The sequence below is a fragment of the Eptesicus fuscus genome, chromosome 20 (assembly GCF_027574615.1).
Source record: "Eptesicus fuscus isolate TK198812 chromosome 20, DD_ASM_mEF_20220401, whole genome shotgun sequence".
NCBI lineage: Eukaryota > Metazoa > Chordata > Mammalia > Chiroptera > Vespertilionidae > Eptesicus > Eptesicus fuscus.
In genome coordinates, this window is record NC_072492.1 from 38,276,084 (window position 1) to 38,294,909 (window position 18,826).

Sequence of the window (18,826 nt, forward strand, 5' to 3'; positions counted from 1 at the left end):
CCTGGCTCTCCTCACTGGGCTCTACATTTTGGGCACCTTCCCAATTGTTCCCTCTCCTGTCCAGACAGAAAGCACAGCCGTTATGAGCCAGAGTTCAGAATCAGACAGACCTGGATTTAGATCCTGGCCTTACCACTTACTGTGGGACTGAAGGCAAGCAAGTGGAACTCTCGGAGCTCCAACTGCCTTCTTTGTCAAATGGGAGATGTGATCCCATGGCAAAACATGGGCTGCGTTGTGTCAAGTCCTTCATGCAGCACCTCGCATGCACAGGTTTCACGGGGCCTTTTCCTTTTCTCTTCTAGAGACACACAGCCACTCACAGAGGAACCTGAGCCCCACCTGGGGAACGTTCCTATTTATTCTGGGTGGGCTCCCAAGGGGTTAGGGTGGGGGTATGGGGAGGAAGGTCATGGCAGCAGCTAAAAGCAAATACAAGGCCCAGAAGGATGGTGCTTCCTCCTGGAGAGCTGCTTGGGGCAGTGGGGGGCGGGCGTCGGGAAGCAGATTTACTGGGCCCTGAGATCACAATGGTCACCTAGTGCCTCCTAACTTGATTAAACCATCCAGGGCACTATCCATCCCCCCCTCCCCCCATATCTGAAAATCTTTCATTCTTACTCTCCCAAGGGGCCTAAGCTTTATGCCTACTCCCCGGGGCCATAACGCTCCATCTGGTTCTATCTCAGAGCAAGTGGACTAGAAATAAGAAACTGTGCAATGCTCACACTCATACCTTGAGGCGTTTTCTCCAAAGCTTCTCAACTTAGTTATATTAGGAGAACACAGAGCTACAGGTTAATTATGGAGCCTCATACTGGCCTCCAGTGGTAGGTCATTTAAAGCATTTTACACACACACACACACACACACACACACACAGTATTAACATAAAATGCACAATTTGCCTGAACGTAAGATTCAGTTGTCATTGTGGTTTGCTGGGCGTCACTTTCGGCGGCTAAGAATGTACATCCAGGGGCCTGTTCACTGTCTATCGGTAGGATTACCGTGGTGAGAGTTTCTTTTTCTTTAAAATTATTTTATTTTATTGATTTTAGAGAGAGAAAGGAAGAAGGATAGGGAGATAGAAACATTGATTGGTTGCCTCCTGCACCTACTGGGGATCGAGCCCACAACCCAGGCATGTGCCCTGAGAGGGAATCAGGAATTGATCTAGTGACCTCTTGGTTCAAGGGTCGACACTCAACTATTGAGCCACATCTGCCAGGCTTGGTGAGAGCTTGAGAGGCACTGTCTTCGGTTCTGTCTGACTTTAAGCCTCATGTGGCTCTGGTTCAGCCGAGGACACCAGACAGCTGAGGTGCAAGCTCAGGCTCTATGGGAGCAGGTGTGTGTCCACCCACAGCATCTGAGGCCCAGACATGGAGTGGGACAGAAAAGGCAAAGACCCAAACCTGCCTACTCTGGCCTTGTTCCATCATAGCCGAGGACCCTACACTAGCTTCCAGAGGCTGTTCAGCCATATATCCTGGAACCTCTGACCATAAGTGGAGAGTGACTGAAGCAAGGGAGGGAAAGCCAGAGGCTAGATCTGAACATTATTCCCCATCACCTACGTAGTGAGGGGGAGGGGGAGTGGAGTTGTCTCAGTCCTAGAGCGTTGGGACAAAAGTCTGCCTGGGTCTCGTGAGCCTCTGAATCAGCTTTGCCCTTATTGGCAGCATTTAGGATGGTGGGGCAAAAGCTAAATGAGAAACTGAGATGGCAAGTTTGGAGTGAACTTGGAAACTTCAAGAAACATCCTGGTTACTAATAACATATCTGGGGGCTGGCTGGGTTTCTAGGATTAGTGTTCAGAAGGTAGAAATGGGTAACAACGGGGGAGGTGTGATCTTCCCCAAGTGCCATACCAGGTATTAAAATAAACAGGCTCCTGCTCCTGGAGCTGAGGGTGGCAGGGAATAGAAATCTGGGTCCCAACAAAATCAGAAAAAGCATCAATGCATGAGGTGGGAGTAGGAAGGCTCAAACCTGGGAGTCCTCAGCTGTTCTCTGGCTTCAGAAATAGCGTCCCTGAGCTCTCAGTATTTTATAGTTGCCACTTTGTGGGCAGAGAAGGATCATAACGTATCATTATCTTGGGGGCTTAGCAAGGTGGCCGTTGGCCTGGTGGCTCATTGCAGAGGGAGGAGGGAGCCTATTTGGGAACGCTGTAGTGCAGTGGTCAGGACACGGAGTTGGAAGACATGACTCTACTGCATCTCATGAAAAATGAACATAATGCTCAATTCAGGGGATGGTCAGGTATCATGAGCATAAAAGTGCTTTTACCGTTTTCCAACTGCCACAAAAACTGACATCGCTGTAGAAGAGGAAGCAGACCAACAGTGAGTCTCTGGCCCCGAGAGCACCTTAGAAACACTTGGGGACTTCGTAAAGTGCAGTTTGCCCCGGTCCCCACCCCAGCCGGGCAGAGCGGATTTATGGAAGCTCTCAGGTGATGTATTAATGTGCACTCAAGAGTTCAGAGCCTCTGCCCTAAGGATTCTCTGGGCCCCAGCTGACATGCTTAGCTGGTGCACCCAATCAGATCTCAGTAAGGCCCACCCCATTTCATCTTTGACCCTGAACCTCAACAAAGACCACCCTGACTCCACTCCTCCCCAAATATTATTTAAAAAAATATATTTTTATTGATTTCAGAGAGGAAATGAGAGGGAGAGAAAGATAGAAACATCAATGAAGAGAATCCCTGATCAGCTGCCTCCTGCACGCCCCCCAATGGGGATCGAGCCCGCAACCAGGGCATGTGCCCTTGAATGAAATCGAACCTGGGACCCTTCAGTCCACAGGCCGATGCTCTATCCACTGAGCCAAACCAGCTAGGGCCCCCCAAATGTTATTCTTATTACAGTCGGGGCTAACTGCCGCCCAGCAATACAGAGACAGCCAAACAAGCTCCCAGCTGCCAGAGGAAGTTGGCTCATGGTGTCTGGATCCAAGTAATGAAAGCAGTTTATTCCGAGCACTAAGTGCCGAGCACTGACTGTGCTCACCTACATGAACTGGACTGGTGCGGAGGGACTAGTCCAAGGGCATCTCAGTGTTGGATCCTCTGCCTCTTTCCTCCACTCCAGGCTGTGGGAGATTTCAGAGGCTCTTGCTCCTCAGAACCTGGGGTGGGGCCTCCATCTGGGTACCACCTGGGTCACATGCCCCCAGTAACACATGCAGGTGACCTGAACTCCTTGGGAAGTTTGCTTTCCAGCAGCATTAATTCTATTCCCTTGGGAACACGAGGTCCGATCCAGGTCTGAAAGCCTTTATAAATGGAGGGATTAGTGAAATGTCCCGAGTAATAGGAAACTGATGAGCTGTGCTGTGCTCCTTCTGCCCATGGGACCATCTGCCTGCGGCCCAGCAAGAGAGCTGCCAGGGAAGACAGATTGGCTCCTTCTGATCACTCCCTGCTTGAGGCGAGATGCCTGTGGTGGTGATAGTGGTATGGGCTTGGTTCACAGGAGCCTCTGGGATTTTTCCGCAGGCCAATCTTGATTTCATCCAGCTAAATCCCCAGGAGGCAGCCAAAGAAAAGTTCTAATAGTGTGGTTATCAACGCCCATCCCTCCCCTGGCCAGCTGTGTTTTGTCCTAGAGTGTCAGTTCTGAGAGCAAAGTACATACACCAAATACTTCATTTTATGTAAATGAAGAGTTTATTGAGGAAGACACAAGGTCAAGCTTCCCCCAACCCCCACCCTCCCCGAGAACAGATCCCAACAACAAGAGAATGATAAGCATTCTTAGGGTGACACTTACCCCGCCCCCCTCCCCATTTCTCTCCAGAGTCCGAAGCTTCACAACACAGACACACTGAACAGGCTCGGGCAGGACAGACACTCAGGGAATCTCTGACCAGCAAGAGTTCTGGCTGTGTGTGTGCTTCCCTTGCCCTTTGTATGACACCAGCTGACGTGACAAAGACATATTGAGGCAGAGGAGAGGGGAACGCAGGGCAATCTCCATTCCATTTCCCTAATTGGGCCGAGCTTGAAAAAGGCCAAAGGGAAGCTGCGCTGGAGGCGATAGGTTCTGTCTCTGGGGAGAGTCCCTTTCTGTGGAGCAGAACCCCCCCTAAGTGCTGGGGGAGCTCGGAGGCAGCCTCCCCAAGGAGCTGAGTTCGGAATGGCTCAGTGAGGTCAGCTGAGAACAGCAGTTGTCACGGTCACTGCTGGGGAGGCTGAGAGAAGCCTAGTTTCAGGGGCGGAGGAACATAGCCTGATACAAAATTGTTTTGTCTGCTTACCCTGACACACTCCTCCTTTTGGAACTACTATTTGCTTTGAGAAGAGAACACAGTATTTATAGTGTGAACTTTTACTGCTTGTATCCAACAAACTCCATGAATGATTTCCCAACCAGGGAACTTGATCAACCTGTTTTTCCCACCCACACACCACCAACCCATCCACCTCCCACAAACAACCCTGTGTTACTTCTCTGTGTGCCTGAGGGGCGGTGAGCGCAGGAAATAGTTCCTTTCTCCCACCCCAGCAAATTTTCTCTTGGAGATTCTCAAGGTTTAAGAAACTGCTTTGGGAGACCTACTCCCCCAAGCTTTGCAAATGGTCTAAATCGGGGTCATTTCAGACATGGCAGGATGGGGGCTGGGGGCCAGTTTCTGCTCTTCTTTTTTTGTTATTTTAATATATTTTTATTGATTTCAGAGAGGGAGAGATAGAAACATCAATGATGATAGAGAATCATTGATTGGCTGCCTCCTGCTCGCCCCTCTACTGGGGATCTCGCCACAACCCTGACAGGGAATTGAGCCGTGACCTCCTGGTTCATAGGTCAATGCTCAACCACTGAGCCATGCAGGCTGGGCTTTGCTCTTGTTTTCTCTATGTTTCTTCCACTGGGACTCACTCGTAGGTGTGAGTCCAATATCAGGCCTTTGGACCCTCAAATGCCTCTGATTTAAGTAGGGGCAGCTGAGAAACAGTCTTGGTCATGGACTCTGAATACTGAGTTTAGGCAACTCAAGTGCCCACAGATGAAACTGTGTGAACACTGCTAAACAGGTTGGTGTTTTGGGTTGCCTCTTGCATGCACCCCAACCAGGGTCAGAGAACCTGCAACCAAGGCATTCATTGACAAATCACACCAGTGTGTTAATAAGCAAGGGGATTTCACATCTCCCTATCTTTTGAGAGATTACAAGAACTGCTTAACCTTCTGAGATGATCTCCATTGCCTGGGAGCTTAGGGACAAAGGGACTCTGTGACATCTTTAAGTGTACCCCATCTCTGTACCCACCCTGGTGGCCTCAAGAATTTCGGCTCCAGGAGCATATGGGAAACATTAGCTACTCCTTCATTCTGGCATCTGGATTTACATTCAAGTGACTGAAAAGATACTCTGCTGCCACCTGATACCAATGAATGAAGTGCCAGAATCATGTGGAGTATGAGAAAAGAAAGCCATAAAGAAGCATGCACAGAGAAGGCAAGAAAAAGGCATTGAGGAGAAAACAAAACAAACAGAGACACTACTGCAGTGAAAACAATACTGATGGGGATTTAGGAGACCCAGACCCCCAGCTCTGCTACCCACTCACAGGCCTCAGGCAATAATACCCCCATTGCCTTTTACTGTTTCCTTTTTTAGAAAAACAGCGTTGGCTAAGTTATTAATTAAAGTCTGTTTCAACTCTAAAAGTATGACTTTTGGTTCTGAAATGGACCTGAGAATTAAACCAAATACAGGGCAGGGGGTGGGGGAAAGGCATTTTGGTTCCTGTTTCCCATACCTCTACCCAAATTCCTTAGTAGTGTCATTAATGGGTCAGAGCAGGGGAAAGGAATGTAGTAAGTTCTGATTTCTCTCAGCCTTGGTACCGACAGGCCCTATTCCTGCACCTAAAACAGCACTCATGGTAGACCACCATTCCCAACTGCAGGGCAATCAAACGAGAGGATAATACAGAGCAGGGGGAATCGCAAAGAAAAGGAGCTTGGAAAGGAAAAAAAGTGAAAATCCAAACGACAGGGACAAGGTTGCCATAGATGAGAAAACGCCTCACAGGGTGGGCAAGTAGCTGTGTCTCCCTCCAGGACTGTGCGGGAGTGACGGCCAGCTGTCTTTACACTTTCTAGCAATGATTACACTGCTCCCTCAATTTCTCTTATGTACAAAAATATAAAACAATAAAGTGCAGCTTACGTTTCAGTGACACTTTTCCTTGCTTTAATATTTTTTGTCTTTTTCTGCTTTTGAAATGAACTCTCAATTACAAAATATCAAACTACGCTAAAATATGCCAGCCATTGGCCCAGTATGGAGAAGCCCACAGGTAAGGACAGACAGCAGCAGCAGGAGGCAAAGGTGGGAAGTGACTGAAGCAGTGGTTACAAAGTTCACAGAAAGCTAACACTATCCAACAGGTTGCGGCCTAATTTAGCACAGGTTAGACTAGTCACTACCTTGGTGGGTGGCCTCAGTGTATTTAGGTTCAGCTTCTACTCGGCAAAACAATTTCTTCTAGTTAAGAGTTCTTGGCTTGCACCGATCACAGGGTGGCCGGAGGGCACCAGAGCAGTCTATTAGTTTTTCAAAATGCTGTCGTAGACCTGATAGATGTACTGAGAGACTTCAGGAGCTCTGCACTTCAGCGACAGCTGTTGGGAGGGAAAGGAGAAGAAAGATTAGCATGGAGATCGGCATGAACTCGAAAGGTAGCCAAGTAGTCAGGTTAAGGAAAACTCTGATACAGTGGGAGAGGAAACCTACCACTGAGTAGGCAAAGAGATCCTGTCTGAGGTACTGTCCTACGGGTTTTAGAATTTTAATTTAATCAATGTCAGGTTATGCTGTTTCCACCTACATTTTACATGGGTCTATGAGGTTAGGAAATATTCCATACTGAAAACATCCCAGTCTCTGACTATAGGGGCACAGCTGCTCCAATGCTTTGCTAAGCAGCCATAGAGATTATTCCCAAACGAAAAGGAAAGGGCTAAAGCCTTATCCTGCTGGTGGTCATTTCAGCAGCCTGCCTCTGTTTCTCAGTCCGACAGGGATGCTTATCTCAGTACAGGAGGATGTACAATCAAGTAAAATAAAAGTATAAGCTACCCAAGTCCAAGGTACTAGTGCTTTCTGTATTATATTGAGGAGAGCACACACTGTCATGGAGGGAAAATTAATTATCACAAAAAAGACATTTACTCAATAACCAGACAGCAATTCATGCCAACAACTTAATCTTATTTTCTGCCTTTTTTAGAAGGCAAATCAGACACTTCTGATACTACTCTACTTCTCTAGCACCACCTCTTCTAGCCTAACAGTTACCAAATAAAAATAAAAATATTAAAGGATTTCAATGTTGAACACTGAAATTTTCGCTTCATTGGTCAAGCCAGTCCAAAATTTAAATCCAGACTCAGACTCAATCGTATTAGATTGGGCAACATATTAGCACTACAACAGTAGAGGCATGCAAATTGCATTTAGAACCAGAAAATTTCCTATTTGCTTTTTGAACTGCTAATACCATTGCTCTTATTATGTTTTTAATGATATGTCATTTTGCCTCTTTTTGTTTGTTTGTTAATCTTCACCTGAGGATATTTTTCCATTGATTTTTAGAGAATGGAAGAGAGAGGGAAAGACAGAAACATTGATGCGAGGAAACACATTGATTGGTTGCCTCTTGCATGCACCCCGAACAGGGCCAGAGAACCTGCAACCAAGGTACGTGCCCTTGACCAGAATTGAACCCAGGACCCTTTGGTCCGCAGGCCAATGCTCTATCCACTGAGCCAAACTGGTTAGGGCCATTTTGCCTCTTTATTAAAAACACTAGAGGCCCGATGCATGAAGTTTGTGCAAGAGTAGGCCTTCACAGCCCCATGCAGCCCCAGCTTCATCCAGAAGATTGTCAGGAAGATCATTCCGCTGTTCAGTCGTTCGGTCGATTTGCATATTACACTTTTATTATTATAGATATTATTGATTTCAGAGAGGATGGGAGAGGGGAAGAGAGACAAGGGCAGAGGGGGCGGGAGAGAACGAGAGAAACATGAATATGAAATAGAAACATCAAAAGGCTGCCTCCCATATATACTCCAACTGGGGATCGAATCTGCAACCTAGGTATGTGTCCTGACCAGGAATTGAACCCACGAACTTTTGGTTTATAGAATGAACCACCTGGCCAGGACATAAAAAACAACAACCTTTGTAATGAAATCCTTTATAAGGATTGGGGTGGGGAAGTAATTTATCATTCTCTCAGAAGAGTAAGGGACCATCAGTCCTCATGCACTGGTACTGGGCTCAACCAGACAGATTTTTTTCCTCCTTAATTGGTAGCTGAGATCAGATCAATAGTACAATGGGTGTTTAGAGTGATGAGGGGAAGGAAATGGATCCGAAAGATTTTGAAGTCTGGAACACATTTAGGGGAATGGATTAGGCCTGTGTCAGAATGTAATAAAAATTTAGATGGTTTTGTGGGCAGTAGGAACCTAGTCACCAGATGGATAGAAAATAGGAAAAGGGGACAAGGAAATATTAACAAACTTATTATATACAAATACAGGGGAGGCAGAGAGGTGGTAGTGGGTATAAATGGGCACACCTTGAGGATAGGATCTCATGGGACTATTTCTTACAACTGCATGTTAATCTACAATGATCTCAAAATAAAATTTTAAAAAATATATAGGGTAGGAAATGTCCTTCAACAGGTGAACAGATAAACTGTTGTATATCCATATGGTGGATTACTACTTCGTCTAAAAAAGAACAAACTATTGATACATGCAACAATTTAGGTCGATATCATGGGTATTGTGCTAAGTGGAAAAAAAAAGTCTCAAATGTTACATGTTATATAAATTTAATGGAGGACTACATATCAATGGTTTCCAGGGGTTAGGGCAGGCGTGAGAGTCTAAATATAATGAGATAGCGAGAGGGAGTTTTTGTTATGATGGGACAGTTCTGGGTTCTGACTGTTATAAATCTATACATGTGATAAGATTTCATAGTATTGTACACTACACAACAAAGTAATAGACTCATTTGTGGTCTTGTTAGCATTATTTTATCAATATCATTTTCATTTGAAAATGCACAATGGATATGTAAGATATTATCAATGGGTGTTATCAATGGGGAAACTGGGTGAAAGACACATGGGAAGTCTATGTACCATTTTAAAAAACTTTTTACAAGTCAAATTATATCAAATGAAGAAGTTTAACTTAAAAAATTTTTTTAAAATGTTTTTATTGATTTCAGAGAGGAAGGGAGAGGGAGAGAGAGAGAGAAACATCAATGATGCCCTAACCGGTTTGGCTCAGTGGATAGCGTGCCGGCCTGTGGACTGAAGGGTCCCAGGTTTGATTCTGGTCAAGGGCATGTACCTTGTTTGCGGGCACATCCCCAATAGGGGGTGTGCAGGAGGCAGCTGATTGATCTTTCTCTCTCATCGATGTTTCTAACTTTCTATCCCTCTCCCTTCCTCTCTGTAAAAAAAAAATCAATAACATGTATTAAAAAAGAAAGAAACATCAATGATGAGAGAGAATCATCGATAGACTGTTTCCTGTATGCCCCCCCACCCCCGCCACCCACTGGGGATTGAGCCTGAAACCTGGGCATGTGCCCTTGACTGGAATCGAACCCGGGACCCTTCAGTCCGCAAGTCGACACTCTATCCACTGAGCCAAACCAGCTAGGGCAAGAAGTTAAACTTTAAAAAAAAAATTTAACAAACTATGTTTAGGACAGTGATACCAAGAAGTTCCTCTCAAAATTCTCATTACCCTTTAATGAGCAGAAAGAACACGGTAGAAGTGTCAAGAGATACCTGAATTCTAAGCACAATCAACCCACCAACAAATTATATGATCGTGAACAACTCACTAATCATTTATTTTTTTAAAATATTTTTATTGATTTCAGAGAGGAAGGAAGAGGGAGAGATAGAAACATCAATGAGGAGAGAGAATCATTGATCAGCTGCCTCCTGCACACCTCCTACTGGGAATTGAGCCCACAACCCAGGCATATGCCCTTGACTGGAATCGAACCTGGGACCCTTCAATCTGCAGGCTGACGCTCTATCCACTGAGCCAAACCAGCTAGAGCCTCACTAATCATTCTAAACTTTGGTTTCCTGAGATATCCATGCTTCTTTGACCCAGCTAAGATGAAAAATACAAGAATGGACAAAAATACATGGACTGGTGGTGGGGAAGGTGGGTGGGAGGAGAGTATACTTTATGGGGGAAGCCCAAAGTTTCCCAGCTCACAGATGCTTAGGCAATAATATGGCTTGATAGGACTCAGCAGCTCACACACATGCTCATCAAGGGAGGGAACTAGTGGGAAAAACACCAAGAATTTTCAGTTCTGGGCGGTACTATGAACTGATGCAAGCTAGTGAAAACAGACTTGGCTATTAAAACTAAGAAATGCGATCATGGACTTTTATCAGCTAAATGGCTAAAAGGCTCCCTTAATCTACTAATTAGCTTCTTCAGAGTTATTCATTACTGAATCTTATTCTCTTCTGTCACTTTCCTGTCCCCTCCTTTAAGACAGCCTACAGAAACCTCAAACATAACAAAAGAATAAGATATATTTCCCATCCCAAGTTGTTTTTACCTTTACTTTGTAAAATGCAGATGACAAACAACATCCTATGGGGAGATCACATTTGACAGTAGCAAACAAATGCCCAGTATGTAGAGTATAAATCTTTGTTGCTTAACAAGGGAATTTGCTCCTGTCCTAAAAGTATTGTCAGAATTTAAATTTTAATCCATTGTAGCACTGAAGGAAGTTTTCTAAACTAACGTTCCCTTATAGGCTGCCAAAAATGTGTTCCATTTTGCCTTACCTTTCATAAAAGTATTTCAGGACGAATAATGCTAAAAAAAAAGTCTCAGGTGTTCACAACTCCGATATCATTAGGTCGTAAACTCCAAAAGCAGGAAAGAAGACCTCCTTGAAATGAGCTATGTCAGTGGTCGGCAAACTCATTAGTCGACAGAGCCAAATATCAACAGTACAACGATTGAAATTTCTTTTGAGAGCCAAATTTTTTAAACTTAAACTTCTTCTAACGCCACTTCTTCAAAATAGACGCGCCCAGGCCGTGGTATTTTGTGGAAGAGCCACACTCAAGGGGCCAAAGAGCCACATGTGGCTCGCGAGCCGCAGTTTGCCGACCACGGAGCTATGTTAACAATCCTCCTGGCAGCTTGCTATGGGGCCACCTGCAGACAGGCTAGGTATGTATTAATTGAGACTGAAAAAGTTGCCCTGTTTTGTGAGCAACTCTATATATTCTAGGGAAAGTTTGAGGCAATTGCTGCAGAGGCACCATGCCCGTGCTGACAGGGCAGACACTGAAAAGAGATCTTCCAAAGAGGCCACTGAGGACTTCTTTATTGACTACTTGTTTTGACATATGGGGTCTGAAGCGTCTCTTCCAGGCCTTTCCAGGGTGCTAAGAAAAAATGAAAGGGCTCTTACCTCCCTCCTTGAACCCATCTCACCCATTCCGAGAAAGGCCTTACCGTATAGTTGGGGTTTCCAGGCTGGATACGTAGCTCAGCCAAGATCCAAATGCCATTAGTGAGCTTCAGAGATTGGTACAGCATGTCCTGCCCTTCCACATTCCTCTTGGCAATAGTATAAACATTGTTGTTTTGCAACTTGCTGGAAACAGTGTCTAGAAACACAGATTCAAAATATCAAGCAAATGCTTACTAACTCTCTTCTGACATCCTAATGGCCACACGTGCTGAAATCCCAACAAGCACCGTTCATGCGCACATTTCAGAAAGCCCTTCTCCCATAATAGCAAAGTGTCTATCACATTCCAGGACAGAAAACAGGTCACGGGGCAACTTAAGTATTAGTGTAAGAAATACCTGAGGAGATACGGTAGGTCAAAGAGGTTGGCATTAACTGGTGCTAGATAGGCAGAAATGGTGTGAAGAGGACAAAGACAGAAATGGGTGCATGAGCGGGCCAGGGCGGCTCCCGTGTTGGGATTCATGTTTGGAACACTGGTCTCAGAGCCACAGGGAGACGAGACTGACGATCAAATCCACAACACTACTTCCTAGTCACTACCACTTCACTGTGAGCCCCTCTGGCCTCAATGGCCAGGATGAGAAAACAAGAGAGTTGCAGAAATCCTGCAAGTTAATTTGTTAACATGGACGTTTAAGTTTTTTTTTTTTTTTCTTAAAAGCAGACAAATGATTCCTCAAGCTTGTAGGGAATACCATGACTTCAAAGTAATAATGAAACAAACTGTCTCAATAAATGACTTTGAGAAAGACTGAAATTGTACAAAGATGATTATTACAAGGCCCTGTAACCTCAGCTGCTGTTGCTGGCTACAGATTGGAGGCCTGTAGTCACCAATCCAGGTAACAACGGAATGGGGCCTTCCTCGTGACTATAGCATCAAAGAGACGTGATATTTTAGAATTAAAGGTCATTTCTCTCTTCTTGTTTTCTTACTGCTAATAGGAAGATGTTGCAGCATCAAAGAGAAACTTTAATAGAGATTATAAGCACTGCTTCTTGGTTGACAGTTTATTATGTTCATTTCTGATAGAATTTAATTTACTCATGCCAACTTCAGGAACTAACTTCTTTCCATCTAAAAATCTGTCATATTCTAATGTGCTCTCTAGGAAAAGGTTGCCACGACGGACAGTCTTTATGCTCTCCTAGACAGGAAGCTCTCTGAGCACAGGGATCCTGAAGTTTTTCATCACTGTGCTTCCCACAATGGATACCTGCCATCAATACCTGTGAACAGGCCTCTGCCTCAGGTGTTGGTGATGCCGATATGTATATAGCATCATAGTCATTAAAAAACCATCTTGCCCTGACATCGTTCTCCCACGGTCAAACCAGTGGAAGCTCAGGGGAGGAGGCACTGAAGTCCATTCATTAAACATTTGCACTACACCCAGTTATTACTTAACTTTTCCCCTTTTAATTCCAAAGGTTTTCACTAGCACCAAGCACAGTAGTTAAGAACTGGCTCTCTTTGAGGAGCCAAAATGTGTATCTTAGGTTAGTTATTAGTTAAACGCAATACTGTTGGAGGCTTCTATATGCTTTTTTTACTCACCTCTGAGGGACCAGGTAGTTCTGATTATCACCTTGGTTCTCACATTGAAGGATTCCTGCAGCCTAGACTGGGTTACTAGGCAATGTCACCAGCTGGAGGGTGGCTAATACCTTTTGACAGGGCTGTCTTTAAAACATGGGGCTTGCTTTAAGTTGTAAAGCCATTCCTAACTTTCAAGGCTCTTGCCCATTTCCAAGGAAGTGGAAAACACACACCGTGGGAGCCTTTATTAAAGAGCCACCTTGTTGCAAAGGCACAAATATGTTCTAGACAATGTTTACAACAAGTTCCGGATTCCTAAACACATCTCCTGTTTACCACCTCTGTAAGAGATGATAGGCTAAGAAGTGGAAGCATACAATACACACACACACACTCACCCCTTCTAGAATTAGAAAACATGGCCATCAGCCAAGGAGAGTAAGCAAGTTGAATGGATGTAACTATAATACATTTGGAAGCATTCTGGCCAGGAACCTGGCTCTGCTCCTCCTGATGGCTGTGGCATGATTTCTATTGAAATATTGAATGGAGGGCGTGTCCAATAACTTAAGAATGTGTGTGAGTCAATCTTTATGAATCTTACTAGTAGATACTAGGTTTGAGCTTGAGGCTGTACAGATGGCAGGATAATCAGACTCTGCAGTGAAAGCCAGGTATGATAAGGCTTCCCAGCCAGACTGGGACAAACTTCCTGACAAGGTATCAGGTATTTTTCACACACCTGAACTCCTGGGACACAAGATGGAATCTTACAGTTCTGGAATTCTGAGAATAAGAAGGTAATATTAAGACACTGAGTTGTGCCCCGAGGAGTAAAAAAAAGATGGTCAAATATAATTATACTGCTGGAGAACAACACAGGCTTGAAATGTCTGGGTCCACTTATAAGTGGGTTTCTCAACTGACTCAAGCAGTTCAAACCCGAGTGTTCCAGGGTCAGCTGGAAATCCTGCACGTGGAGGGCTGATTAAAGTTATCCGCAAACTTTTGACTGCATGGTGGTCAGCATCCCTAACTCCTGTGCTGTTCAAGGGTCAATTGTACTTGCTTCAAGATGTGATTTCTTCTGGTTCATTTGTCTTCCTGAAATTTGGCTCTTTGGGTCTGGGGCCTAAAATCTTAGAAGGTATAGATGTGGTCTCCCTTCCTTCATCTTCCTACTTTAGCTAAGCCACCTCTTCTAGCAGCAAGAATGAAAAGACAGTGCTTAGAGAGTGGGAAGAGGGGACTCTGCATTGGCATCCACGTGTGGTATTCATTAGCAATTTCAAAACCACTATGACTGCTGAAAATAACACTTTTTACCATTTGAGCAACCAAACTACATTTAAGTACTGGCTGGCAAAACATTTCCATTTATGAGATGTTACAGAGAATGGGGAGAACCACACCAAAATAAAGAAACAGAGCTCACCCTTGCCTAGCCCTCCTGCCAAAAAAATATGTCCCTCATGACAGTGCCTAATTAGTGACAAAATGGGTTTACAGTTGTGAGTACATGAAACACAGTTTATTAATTAATTATTGTATTACTTTTCATATGAACAATTGTAAAACTACTTTTGCCTACCCGTTTATACAGAACATAATAAATATATAAAAAAAAAAGTTTGCAGACTGCTTGCCAGAAAGATTCCTTTCTCGATATGGCTAGAGATGCAATTACTTCTTATTTACTTAAGACAGTGGTCCCAGACATATATCAACCCTAAATGCAGCTATAATGGTAAGCTACAAAACAGATTCATACAGATCTCTTGACACCAGTAGAGATGACTAGTACTAGAAAGCAGCGAGACTCATAAGTTAGTGCATTTCTGATCTAGTATTTTCTAGTATTTATACAACTACTGGCACCACAAGCACCCCTATCACATATGCCTTTCTATTAAGATCCGATTAATTATTAAGGCTTGGGAAGAGAATTTCTTCTTAGAAAGAAATGGAGGAGCAAAAGTAAAAGCTCAATGCTAGGTTGGTAAGTCCTTTAAGCTTGTAACTTCCCATAGCCCTCAGACTGTTACTGCCATCTGTCAAATGTCTACTCTGGCACAGAAAAGCTATTTAAAGTGTTGGTGCTATTGTGATTAGGGCAGATCAGCTGGAAAGGATGGTATTTTTAGCTCTCAGCTAGACCCAGGGTGTTGAATCAGAAGGCACTAAACCTGGAAACATCCATGTTAATAGAGCTTCGAGAATGGAAAAAAGTGCAAAGGCCAGGGCACTCCAGACCTGGGGGTGGAGGCAGATGAAAAGCGAGAAAAGATTAGCTTCTTGAAAGACTAGCAGTGGTTTAGTGTGGGAAACTGTGGCTTGGGCTCCTGGAGAAGAGAGAGGCTGTTCTTCCTTCTGCTCCATGTGCTGTGCCACCATAGAGCTGTGTAACACTGGAAAACCCGTTTACTGGCATTTGGAGCACCCAAGGCAAGGAGAAACTGGCACGAAGCCATGCCAGAACTGATCAGAATGGACTTGCTCTGAGAAACTGGTCCAGGCTACATCAGAGGACACAGCCCCACTGGGAGAAAGGCCAGGTACTTCTTTGGCAAGACCACGAATGTACATCAAGGTATAATAGTGTTCACGATTCCAATCTGGAAGCAGGGAGATCTTTTCTATTATTTTGGCAGGCCAGACGAAGTTATCCAAACTTCCTCCCCCCCTTTTGAAGCATGTTCCTTTCATACTGGATGTCAGAAACCAAATCTTCCCAATTAGTCTGGCCTTTTTCTTTTTCTGTGTGTCTACAGGCCAATGTTTCCCAGATCATGTTGAAGGAACGCTTGTGTTCCAAAAAATGTTAACATTCTGTAATTTAAATGCCAGTCAACAATGATCTAAACAAGCGTTCTCAGTGTGTGACTCGTCAGCTTTCAGTGTGCTCATGTGCAACAGCAACTTCTAAGACAGGCACGTCGTGCACTGCATTTTCAACTTTAATTGACCACAGGATCACCGCCCTCCCCCGCCCACTTTTTTTTTTTAAAAGAACCAATGTTTTCAGGAGCATAATATAAGAAATGTTGCCAAAGGACCAACTACCACAAGGGTAACTATAATAAGGGCCTGGTCTTTTCCAAGCTGGGCACAGAGGCTGCTTCTCTGACAGGATCCACGCGGGTCCTTAGCATGAGCAGCCACTGTGGACCTGACAAGCTTCCTGAAGCACTGGCGTCCTCCTGAAGAACGGCTTGTTGTGCTGTGGAAAGCTGCCCGACCTCCAACTCATCAAATGGGTTTTGTGGTGAACCTCACAGAGAGTGACAGGAAGCACTGTCATCTACCTACAACACGGCACAAAAAGCCGTTCAATTTGAGTATGGTTGTGTGTGTGCAGGCATGTGTGTGTAAACAGCAAAAACTCTGGTTTTGTTGCATAAAGACATAACCAGTCATGGTGAGAAACCTAGACCAAGAATATGTTAGAAAGAAGGCATATATATGGTATTCTTCAAGAAAATAAATTAACTAGTTATTACAATAAAAATTATAGAAGACTTATCTCCTCAAAACACCTCTCCAAGGGCTCCAGAGAAACCTTCTCAGAAAAGAATATTTGTCTGAACAGAGAATAAATACATCATAGAGACCAAAAAACTGAAATTAAAAAGAAAAATTTGGAGTGAGAAGACAGTTTTTCCCCTCTCTCTGTACCTGCCATATTGCCTCCTTCTCTCAGTATTATGCTCTAGCTAGAAAGGGATGGCAGCATAAGAAAAACACTTATGAGAACCGGCAACATATGGGGGATGAAATGAGGGGTAAATGAAAAAAAAAGGAGGTATGGACCAAACACCAAGGCTAACTTTTATTTAAACTTAACCTTGTATTGACCTAAAAAGAGACTGGACAAAGGCAGGACTCTGAAGAGCTTAGTGCTCTTTCCACTCTTGAGGAACACTTCGGTGAAACAAAGCCCTAGGGACTGATAGCTGCTATTGTTTCTCCTCTTGTGTTACCTCTATTATGGTAACATGGTTATAAAAATAACTACAAAAGGGTCTGGGGCTTTTTAATGGTGATTACAGAGGTTAGTATCATGATAAATGCTGATACAAGGCAAGAAAGAAAAAGGTTACCAACTAGTCTTTAATCAACTATGATGTATTCTTATTTAATAACAAACACAAGATTCTAAATAAGGACATCAGAATCACTTTTCCTCCCATACTGAAGGTAGATAATAAAGGAAAAATAGTCCTTTTAATTCTAGGGAGAATATACATCCTTAAATGCCATTTCCATTATTTAACAGCTTACAGGATGTTTAATAATATGACTAACATATGTTCAACTACTGAACTGCAAAGATGGAACCATTCTAGCTTGTTTCTTAAATATGTTGGCTTATAGTAATCAAGTATCTACATCAAAACATCCCAAGTTTTTAAAGTTTGCAAAGTAATATATCTACCATATAACCACTAGAAACAAGATAAGTATAAAAAGAAGAGGTATATAAAGACAAAAAATTAAATGTAGTCATTACTCACCAGCATTTAAATGACATTCCTTAATCTGGAACTGAAGTTCATTTTCATTGGGAATATCCTTCCATGTTGCAAGAAAGACCTGGCGCTCTGCATGGGGAAGCAGAGGGAAGGAAGGATGTGCACAATCTGTCAATATTCTGATTTCTGATGACTTGCACTATTTCTTTGGAGTGCTGGCTCTTGCAATAGCAATACAGCCAGGGTTAGCCTGGGCCTGGAGCCCATTTTTGGCCATGCAGAGATGCTATACTCCAAGTCAATTAATCTCTCATCAGTAGCACTAAGATACATTGAAAGAGTTTACATCTAGGGTTCAGTTTTGGCTCCACTGTTTTCCTATTTGGTAACTTTGGGTAAGTTTGTAACCTTTCTGATCCCTAATTTCACCATATGTCTGTCTTGCTTACCCAAAGAGGACTGTAAAAACCAAGTCAATTAACCCTTTGCACTCGCTTGCTTTTTTCTCGATTCCTGCTACCGATGCTAACCGTGTCGAGTCACACTTGACATCCGAGTGCAAAAGGTTAAGTGCCAAAACAATTTAATATGTACCAATATATGCTAATTTTATTAGATGGTGGTTTTATAGTAAGGGAAGAGAGAAATGTCAACAACCACATGAGTAATACTAGTGGTTTATTACAAACTAGAGGCCCGGTGCATGAAATTCATGCACAGATAGGGTCCCTAGGCCTGGCTGGCGATCAGGGCCTATCTGCGGGGCGACTGGTGGTGGTGGTGGTGGTGGTGGTGGTGGTGGTGGTGGTGGTGGTGGGGTTGGACCCGCTGGCACCTGCCTTGGCTGGCCTGGCGCTGCCCACTTGCTGTCCCTGCCCCCCGCAGCTGCCGCCAGTTGGGGCCTGCAGGCTGGGGGCAGCTCCTGTGTTGAGAGCCTGCCCCCTGGTGGTCAGTGCGCATCATAGTGACCAGTAGTTCTGCCGTTTGATTGATTTGCATATTAGGCTTTTATTATATAGGATTACTATAATTACAATGAAAAAGTGTGAAATAGTGAGAGAATTAAAAAATGTGACAGAGAAACCAGTGAGCAAATGTTGGAAAAATGGCGCCAACAGACTTGCTTAATGCAGGATTGCCACAAACTTCCACTTGTAAAAAAATGCAGTATCTGTGAAGTGTAGTAAAACGAGGTATGCCTGTACTCTGTATACTGGGGTGACGGGGT

At 44.0% G+C, this 18,826-nt stretch overlaps 1 protein-coding gene across 3 annotated transcripts in view; it reads right to left on the reverse strand.

The window, feature by feature from the left end:
* Positions 1 to 6,196: 6,196 nt before the first annotated feature.
* Positions 6,197 to 18,826, reverse strand: part of AP2B1 (adaptor related protein complex 2 subunit beta 1) — a 100,816-nt gene continuing 88,186 nt past the window's right edge. For all 3 annotated transcript variants that reach the window (XM_054709897.1, XM_054709895.1, XM_054709896.1), the window contains 3 exons: positions 17,641 to 17,727; positions 11,565 to 11,719; positions 6,197 to 6,644 (listed from right to left, as the gene is read on the reverse strand). In XM_054709897.1, the coding sequence (XP_054565872.1) occupies positions 6,570 to 6,644; positions 11,565 to 11,719; positions 17,641 to 17,727 (317 nt within the window). In that variant the 3' untranslated portion in view covers positions 6,197 to 6,569. The remainder of the gene's footprint in view (positions 6,645 to 11,564; positions 11,720 to 17,640; positions 17,728 to 18,826) is intronic.